The sequence below is a fragment of the Gigantopelta aegis genome, chromosome 3 (genome assembly GCF_016097555.1).
Source record: "Gigantopelta aegis isolate Gae_Host chromosome 3, Gae_host_genome, whole genome shotgun sequence".
Lineage (NCBI taxonomy): Eukaryota > Metazoa > Mollusca > Gastropoda > Neomphalida > Peltospiridae > Gigantopelta > Gigantopelta aegis.
This window is the reverse complement of record NC_054701.1, coordinates 53,225,929-53,236,655: the sequence shown is the minus strand read 5'-3', so window position 1 is coordinate 53,236,655 and position 10,727 is coordinate 53,225,929. Positions and strand designations below refer to the sequence as shown.

Here is a 10,727-nt window from a genome sequence, read left to right as displayed (position 1 = left end):
AGACTTGTCTGGTTTCTTGAATCCCATAAATTGCTAACTAGCGTGCAATGTGGCGTGCAGACGTAGCACGGTTGATCATCTTGTTAGATTTGAAACGTTTTATAGGGAAGCTTTCATCCATAATCAGAACTTGGTTTCAGTGTTTTTTGATTTGGAGAAAGCTTACGATACCACGTGGAAGTATGGGATTTTAAACGACATCCATGGCATGGGCCTAAGAGGTCGACTTCCTGTTTTTATTTCTTAATTTTTAAAAGATAGATCTTTTAAAGTCCGGGTGGGGTTGACTTTATCTGACATTCACCCACATGAGATGGGTGTGGTTCAAGGTAGTATTCTGTCTGTAACTCTATTTTCTGTGAAAATTAACAGCATCACCCAGTGTGTATTGCTCTTTATATGTCGATGATGTTCAGATTTGCTATAGATCGTCCAATATGAGTATCATTGAACGTAAGTTGCAGCTTTGTCTGAATATACTTCATTACTGGGCAACTGACAATGGCTTTCGAGTCTTAAAGGCAAAAACGTTTTGTATGCATATCTGCCAGAAAAGAGGTTTCCACTTAGATTCACAGTTGTTTTTGGACAGAAATCCAATTCCAGTTGTGGAGGAGACTAAATTTCTGGGGGTTATATTTGACAGGAAGCTATCTTTTGTGCCCCATCTTACATATGTTAAAAAGAAGGGCTTGAAAGCTCTCAATATGTTAAAATTTATTGGTAACACAGAATGGGGTGCAGACCGAAAAGTTATGGATCAAAAATTGATTATGGATGCGTTGTGTATGGGTCGGCACGCAAGTCTTACTTGCAGACGCTAGATCCTATACACAACCAGGGACTTAGCCTATGAATTGGTGCATTTAGAACATCTGTAGAGAGCTTGTACGTTGATGCACACGAACCTTGTTTGGGTGCTAGACGTGCAAATCTTTCTCTGCAGTATGCTACTAAGATTAAATCTTTACAGAAACATCCTACACATAATGCGGTATTTGACAAAAAAATATATGAAGTTATTTGTTGCAAGGCCAAATGCTATTCGTACATTTGGTCTTCGCATTCAGCGGTTTTTGTAGCTTTCCAACATTGATTTAACTGACACTTTGGAAACTCCTTCATATTTTGTTTTACCACCTTGGTGTATTACACCACCTAAACCTGTCTATGATCTGGCGCATCTGAATAAAGATCTTACAGAAGACAAGTACCGTGATTACATTCCTGTGTATACAGACGGATCACGGGATGGAAATTCTGTGGCTTGTGCTACAGCTTTTCCAACAGACACAATCCTTTCCATGAGACTGCCTGACTCAGCATCGATCTTTAGTGCTGAAGTTTGGGCAGTCATTAAAACCTTGGAAGAAATAAAGGATTCTAGTGCATCCAAATTTATTATTTTTACCGACTCACTTTCGTGTCTCCATGCTTTGCGCAATATGAAGCTGAACCATTCTTTAATTGGGATGATGATACGAAAGTGTGTCTTTTTATCTCTTGCCAATAAAGATGTTGTATTTTGTTGGGTGCCCAGCCATGTTGGTATCAGGGGTAATGAAAAGACAAATTCTGCTGCCAAGTCTGCTTGGGATTTGCCTCATGCTAGGGTTGGTGTACCTTATACTGATTTTTAACATAGTATCAACGAATTTATCTTTTCGACTTGGCAACATGATTGGGACAGTGCGTTTGTGAACAAGCTTCATTCTATCAAGCCAGTCTTGGGAGAGTGGCTGTCCTCCTATAAACAGTGCAGAAAGGATGAAATAGTCTTGTGTCGTGCTCGCATTGGTCATACATACTTGATCCATTCATTTATTTTGAAGAAGGATCCTCCACCAGAACTTATTTTACAGTTTCTACGAGATAGTGACTTTTATTGTAAATTTTAATATTATCTATCTGTGATATTTGTATTTTTTGCACAGTTCTTTACACTGTGTTTTAACCTGAATAACACTGACATCTGTATTACTTATTACCTGCATGAAACTGACATCTCTATTACTAAGAACCTGAATAATATGAACAACTGTATTACACATAACCTGGATAACACTGACTTCTGTGTTACACATAACCTGAATAAAACTGACGTCTCTATTAAATATTAACTGAATGAAACTGACATTTGTATTATGCAGTGACTGCCGTTTGACGGGCGCGAACGCGCCCACGCCCGTATAGCGCCCGTAAATCATATCTCGGCGCGCAAAAAAATGCTCCCCGTAACAAATTTGCAAGGTAAAAATTTCATACTGTTAACTTATATAATTTTTGAGAAATTGAAAACGAATCAGCTGTCAATCTGATTAAAATTAGCTCTACTGGTCTACCAGTAGATCTAAGAGCATTACGTGGACTCCCATGTCCAGGTGACATTACATCTATAAATAACAATTTAAATATCGACCAATTATACTTCGCCTTTTATAGCGTTATTCGGGAGCATACAAATTCTAAAAATATCGGGCGAGACTATTTATGCAATAGGCGAACTTGTTGGTCTATTTCAACATTGAAAAAACAGGTGAAAAGTGCAGTATAAACAGATTTTATGGCTATACCATTACGGGGTTGTTGTTTTTTCGTCTTGAAAAGAATTTTATATAAAATTTTATATCGAAATTAGTTTCCAGCATACTTCGTAATTCACCCGTGTTATTCAGTTTATGTGTAATACAGATGTTCATATTATTTAGGTTATGTGTAATATAGATGTCAGTTTTATGTAGGTAATAAGTAATACAGATGTCAGTGTTATTCAGGTTATTAGTAATACAGATATTAGTTATATTCAGGTTGTGTGTAACACAGATGTTAATGTTATTCCGATTATATGTAATACAGATATCAGTGTTATTCAGGTTATGTGTAACACAGATGTCAGTGTTATTCAGGTTATATGTAATACAGATATCAGTGTTATTCAGGTTATGTGTAATACAGGTGTTCATATTATTCAGGTGGTTTATAATACAGATGTCATTTGTATTCAGGTAATACATAATACAAATGTCAGTTTCATCCAGTTAATATATAACAGAGACGTTAGTGTTATTCAGGTTATGTGTAACACAGATGTCCATTTTATTCAGGTTGTGTCTAACAGAGATGTCAGTGTTATTCAGGTTATGTGTAATACAGACGTCAGTGTTATTCAGGTTATGTGTAAAACAGATGACAGTTGTTATCAGGTTATGTGTAATACAGATGTCAGTGTTTGTCATGTTATGTGTAAGACACATGTCCATGTTATTCGGGATATGTGTAATACTGATGGTTATGTTTATTTCAGATGTCCATGTTATTGAAGATATGTGTAATATAGATGCCAGTTTTATTCGGATTATATGTAATACAGATGTCTGTATTATTCAGGTTATATTTAATACAAATGCCCATGTTATTCAGGATATGAGTAATATAGATGGTTATGTTTATTTCAGATGTCCATGTTATTGAAGATATGTGTAATATAGATGCCAGTTTTATTCGGATTATGTGTAATACAGATGTCTGTATTATTCAGGTTATATTTAATACAAATGCCCATGTTATTCAGGATATGAGTAATATAGATGGTTATGTTTATTTCAGATGTCCATGTTATTGAAGATATGTGTAATATAGATGCCAGTTTTATTCGGATTATGTGTAATACAGATGTCTGTATTATTCAGGTTATATTTAATACAGATGCCCGTGTTATTCAGGATATGAGTAATACAGATTTCAGTTATATTCAGGTTTATATGTAATACAGATGTCAGTGTTATTCAGGTTATGTTTAATACAGATGTCAGGTTATGTGTAATACAGATGTCAGTTTTATTCAGGTTATGTCTAATACAGATATCATTAATATTCCGGTTGTATTTAATACAGATCTCCATGTTATTCAGGTTATGTGCAATGCAGATGTCAGTGATATTCAGGTTATGTGTAATACAGATGTCCATGTTATTCAGTTCATGTGTAACAGAGATGTAAGCGTTATTCTGGTTATGTTCAATACTGATGTCGATGTTATTCATATTATATGTAGCACAGATGTTAGTATTATTTAGGTTATGTGTAATGCAGACGTCAATATTATTCAGGTTATGTGTAATACAGATGTTGGTATTATTCAGGTTATGTGTAACGCAGATGTCTTATGTTATTCAGGATATGTGTAATACAGATGTCAGTTTTATTCAGGTTATGTTTAATACAGATGTCAGTGTTATCCAGGTTATGTTTAATACAGATGTCCATGTTATTCAGGTTATGTGTAACACAGATGTCCATGTTATTCAGGTTATGTGTAACACAGATATCAGATATATTCAGGTTATGTATAACACAGACGTCGGTTTTATTCATGTTATGTGTAATACAGATGTCAATGTTATTCAGGTTATGTGTAGTACTGTAGGCAGTGTTATTCAGGTTATGTGTAATACAGATGTCAGTTATATTCGGGTTATGTGTAACACAGACGTCAGTTTTGTTCAGGTTATGTGTAATACAGATGTCACTATTATTCAGGTTATGTTTAATACAGATGTCCATGACGTTATTCAGGATATGTGTAACACAGATGTCCTGGTTATTGAGGTTATGTATAACAGAACGGTCAGTGTTAATCAGGTTATGTGTAGTGCAAATATCAGTGTTATTCAGGGTATGTGTATCAGAGACGTCAGTGTTATTCAGTTTATGTGTAATATAGGTGTTCATATTATTCAGGTTGTTTGTAATACAGATGTCAGTTTTATTCAGGTAATAAGTGATATGGATGTCAGTGTTATTCAGGTTATTAGTAATATAGATATCAGTTATATTCAGGTTATGTGTAATACAGATGTTCATATTATTCCGGTTATTGGTAACAGAGATGTCAGTTTCATGCAAGTAATAAGTAATATGGATGTCAGTGTTATTCAGGTTATGTGTAACACAGATGTTAGTGTTATTCAGATTATGTGTAATACAGATGTCAGTGTTATTCAAGTTATGTTTAATACGGATATTCATATTATTCAGGTTATGTGTAATACAGATGTTCATATTATTCAGGCTATTAGTAATAGAGATGTCAGTTTCATGCAGGTAATACGTAATACAGATGTCAGTGTTATTCAGGTTATGTGTAACACAGATGTCAGTGTTATTCAGGTTATATGTAATACAGACGTCAGTGTTATTCAGGTCATGTATAATACAGATGTCAGTTTTATTCAGGTTATGCGTAACACATATGTAAGTGTTATTCAGATTATGTGCAATACAGATGTCGGTTTTATTCAGGTTGTGTCTAACAGAGATGTCAGTGTTATTCAGGTTGTGTGTAATACAGACGTCAGTGTTATTCAAGTTATGTGTAATACAGATGTCATAGTTATTCAGGTTATGTGTAATACAGATGTCAGTTTTATTCAGGTTATGTTTAATACAGATGTCATTGTTATCCAGGTTATGTGTAATACAAATTTCAATATTATTCATGTAATGTGTAATATAGATGTTCATATTATTTAGGTTATTAGTAATACAGATGTCAGTGTTATTCATGTTATTAGTAATACAGATGTCAGTTTCATGCAGGTAATACGTAATACAGATGTCAGTGTTATTAAGGTTATTAGTAATACAGATGTCAGTTATATTCAGATTAAGTATAATACAGAAGTCCATGCTATTTAGATTATATCTAACAGAGATGTCAGTGTTATTCAGGTTATGTGTAATACAGAAGTCCATGCTATTTAGACTTAATCTAACAGAGATGTCAGTGTTATTCAGGTTATGTTTAATACAGATGTCAGTGTTATTCAGGATATGTGTAATACATATTTTATTGTCTGAAAGAAACGAAAATGCCCGAGTTTGAATAACAACGTATATTTATATTTGATTACTACCAAGTAGTTATGTAGGAATCCAAACACATCACTCTATATTTGTACATGGATTACAACTAATATTGTGAGTAGAATGATGGAAATGCCTGGTGAAGTTTTCAGGACAGCTAATTTTGCCATAATTTGTCCATCGTTTCCCTGCCTCCTCCCAGCACTCGGGGACTTTTGTTTATTTCTTTATTTTATTTCTTTATTTGTTTTTCGTTTTCTTGTGTGTGTGTGGGGGGGGGGGGGGGGGGGGTAGTGGTGGACATTTTGTCTTTCAGCTTGATATTGACTTCAAGGGAAATGTTTTATAAAAACATTGTTTCAAGTGATATGATTTAATCAAGACGAAAGTTAGACAAATGTTCTGTTCCGTATCACGACACTCATTTACTTCCGACAGTCAGTGAATGTTTCCAATACGTCACGTGGTTAACTACTTGACACGTATACATGTGTACTGACACGTTACTTACAAACAAGCCGCTTACAATGTTAACTGGGTCATTCTTCAAAATGGCATTAATAAGTATAACGCTTGTGTTAAACGTCTGCTTGTGGCTTATGGTTTTACCAAATTGCTGTTTTGTGGTAATAAGTGCACCGACGTACAATAGTAGGCAACTGGATGTTGATGTAAGTTTACAACATGCAAATGCATTTCATTTTTGTAATTAACATTTATTTGATGGCGTGTGTGTGTGTGTGTGTGTGTGTGTGTGTGTGTGGAACCTGTATGATAGACGAGGTGGGGGAGTACTAATAATTCCCTTCAATGACCATGTGTGGAACCTCTATGATAGGCAGTATGGTGGAGTTATGTGTAACACAGATATCAAACTTGTATGATAGACGGGGAGAGGGAGTATTAATAATTCCCTTCAATGAACATGTGCGGAACATGTATCATATAAGGGGAGGTATGAGGCAGTATTAATACTTCCCTTTAATAAACATGTGTGGTACCTGTATGATAGACGGGGTGGGGGAGTACTAATAATTCCCTTTAATGACCATGTGTACAATCTGTATGATAGAATGGGTGGGGGAGTTCTACTAATTCCCTTTAATGAGCATACATTTGTGAAACCTGTATGATAGACAGAGATAAATAAATAAATAAATAAATAAATAAAAATAAAAATAAAAATTACAAATTATCAGCTGCTGAGGTACATTATCTGAAAGAAAAACTAACTGCGGACAGGACACAAACTAACAACAGGGCTTGAACGTAACACTTTTTCACTGATTGCAGTTTTGAAGCTCCTTACGTAATTTTTTTTTAAAGTTAAATTTACCGCAAATAAATATGACTAAAAGTTGAGTTTTTTGGCTGTATTTAGTCATATTTCAAATGCGCAAAATTGCAAGGGGCAGTAAAACAATTTTTTTTTTTTTTTTTTTTACTAGTAACGCTGAGACCACTCCCGGGTCCCCTTCTAAATTTATGTAATGTTTCTGTAACAACTGCCTCCACCCACCCCACCGCGACGTGATTTTACCAACAATATAATACATGTAGTAATAATAATAATAATAATTATTATTATTATAATTATTATTATTATTATTATTATTAGCCTACTACTACCTTTTTGGGGTGGAGGGGCGGTGTTTTATCGGAAGGGGGAGTGGCTATATAAAAATGCAAGATTAACGTGCGTGCACACACGCACAAACGGCAGGCTGAACGTGTACCTGCACATAGAACTGGATTCACCTGGGTTAAGTAATAATTAAGCCAACCTTTGGAGGGCAAAACATGCGACAGTAGCCCCTATATTGTTTGGTTGTTGCTTTTTACGCTGTACATTAAGCCGAATGACCACTTTACGAATTAATCAAAATAATTTGCAAACGTTTAAGGAAAAATGACTGGCTGGTCGTATGGTGACGCTGGAAAACATGTTATCCGTTTTCGAATCTAGACTCTCTCCCCTGCTAAATTCCATGCACACGCATCTGATAATAATAATAATAATAATAATAATAATAATAATAAATGGTGAGTTCATGTTCCGACTGTTTATTATTTTATTTCAGCGAATTTGCAGTTATTTTCGTAATGAAATAATATATGTTTTATTATTTGCCAAGTAGCTATATAGCCGGCACTCATTTGCTAAGTCTCTATACAAGGCGGTCGTTTATAAAAAAAAAAAATTAAAAGACATTATACGGTTGTCATATCACTACGAGTTTGTTTTGCCGTATTTTTTTATGACTTTTCACAAGAAGAAGAAGGAAATGTCTTATTTAACGACGCACTCAACACATTATATTTACGGTTATATGGCGTCAGATATATGGTCAAGAACCACATAGATATATAATGAGGAAACCCGCTGTAACCACTTCATGGGCTACTCTTTTCGATTAGCAGCAAGAATTTTTTTATATGACGCATCCCACAGACAGGATAGCACACCAGTTGTGGAGCAATGGTTGGAACAAAAATTTCACAAGGAGAGTTCCAAATTTTAAAAATGAAGCGTGTCATGGAATTCCCTCGATCGTAGTTCAAAGAAAATGTCTTGGATCATGCAATAACTAGGTTTGGTATTCCAAATGAATGTAATTTCCATTTGTAATCCATATTTAGAGAAATAAGGCCCACTAAATCCGTGATTGAGCGCCTTTAAAAACTAAATAATATTTTATCACTTATAAGCAAGTATATATTTATTTACTTCTGAATAGGAACTCACCCCCCACCAAAAAACAACAACAAAAACGAAAAGAAAAAACCCAAACAAGAACCTTTATTAGCATAAATTGTGTATGTATTACAGTTTATAGCATTGAAACCCCACCCCACCCAACACACACCAAATTAGTAATTTTTCAATGTAGATAATTTGTTAAATGTATCTATTATGTATTTAATTTTTATTATTTTTATTATTATTAATTTTTTATCTTTTTTTTTTTTATTTGGGGTGGGGGGGGGGGGCAATTTATAAGATATTTTATAAACGGCACAACATGAATTCACCATTTCACATCTAGTACAAGCGTATCTGCTTTCCTTTTGCCCTGACCGGAAGTTGTCAAGAGTTTATCATCAATTTGGAGCGAGTGCGCAGTCTAGTTTATTTGACGTCATTGAGACGAACGTTAAATAAATGTTCTGTTCTATATCACGACACTCATTTACTTCCGACAGTCAGTGAATGTTTCCAATACGCCACGACACAGAGAGAGAGAGAGAGAGAGAGAGAGAGAGAGAGAGAGAGAGAGAGAGAGAGAGAGAGAGAGAGAGAGAGAGAGAGAGAGAGACACGGACAGAGTATTAATAATTCCCTTTAATAAGCATACATGTGTGGAACCCGTATGGTAGACTAGGTGGGGGAGTACTAATAATTTCCTTTAATGAGTATGTGTGGAACCTGTACGATAGACGAGGTAGGGAAATTTTAATAATTCCCTTTAATGAACATGTGTGGAACCTGTATGATAGACGAGGTAGGGAAATTTTAATAATTGCCTTTAATGAACATGTGTGGAACCTGTATGATAGACGAGGTAGGGAAATTCTAATAATTCCCTTTAATGAACATGTGTGGAACCTGTATGATAGACTGGGTGGGGAAATTCTAATAATTCCCTTTAATGAACATGTGTGGAAACTATGATAGAAGGAGAAATGGGAAATACTGGGTGGGGGGATTCTAATCATTCCCTTTAATGAGTATGTGTGGAACCTGTATGATAGACGTGATGGGGGAGTTATAATAATTTCATTTAATGAGCATACATGTATCAAACTTGTATGATAGACGGGGAGGGGGAGTATTAATAATTCCCTTTAATAAACATGTGTGGTACCTGTATGATAGACGGGGTGAGGAGCACTAATAATTCCCTTTAATGAGTATGTGTGGAACCTGTATGATAGACTGGGAATTCTAATAATTCCCCTTTAATGAACATGTATGGAAACTGTAGGGTGGGGGAGTACTAATAATTCCCTTTAATGAGTATGTGTGGAACCTGTATGATAGACGTGATGGGGGAATTCTAATAATTCCATTTAATGAACATGTGTGGAACCTGTATGATAGACATGATGGGGGAATTCTAATAATTCCATTTAATGAACATGTGTGGAACCTGTATGATAAACGAGATAGGGAAATTCTAATAATTCCCTTTAATGAGCATGTGTAGAACCTGTATGATAGACGTGATGGGGGAGCTATAATAATTCCATTTAATGAGCATACAAGTATCAAACCTGTATGGTAGACGGGGAGGGGGAGTATTAATAATTACCTTTAATGAGCATATGTGGAACCTGTATTATAGAATGGGAGGGATACTAATAATTCCCTTCAATGTGTGGAACCAGTATGATAGATGGGATGGAGGAGTTCTAACAATTCGTTTTAACCAACTGGATGTTGATGTAAGTTTACAACATGCAAATGCATTTAATTTTTGTAATTAACATTTATTTGATGGCGCGCGCGCGCGCGCGCGCGTGTGTGTGTGTGTGTGTGTAGAACCTGTATGATAGACGAGGTAGTGAAATTCTAATAATTCCATTTAATGAACATGTGTGGAACCTGTATGACAGACTGGGTGGGGGAATTCTAATAATTCCCTTTAATGAACATGAGTGGAACCTGTATCATAGAAGGGGAGGGGTGGGGGATTACTAATAATTCCATTTAATGAACATGTGTGGAACCTGTATGATAGACTGGGTGGGGGAATTCTAATAATTCGCTTTAATGAACATGTGTGGAACCTGTATGATAGAAGGGGAGGGGTGGGGGAGTACTAATAATTCCCTTTAATGAGCATGTGTGAAATCTGTAT

At 35.2% G+C, this 10,727-nt stretch overlaps 1 protein-coding gene across 1 annotated transcript in view; it reads left to right on the top strand.

Moving 5' to 3' along the window:
* The first annotated feature begins 6,428 nt into the window (after positions 1-6,428).
* LOC121368721 (72 kDa type IV collagenase-like) overlaps positions 6,429-10,727 on the top strand; it is a 103,220-nt gene continuing 98,921 nt past the window's right edge. The window contains exon 1 of the mRNA XM_041493470.1: positions 6,429-6,536. Coding sequence (XP_041349404.1) covers positions 6,465-6,536 — 72 coding nt within the window. The 5' untranslated portion in view covers positions 6,429-6,464. The remainder of the gene's footprint in view (positions 6,537-10,727) is intronic.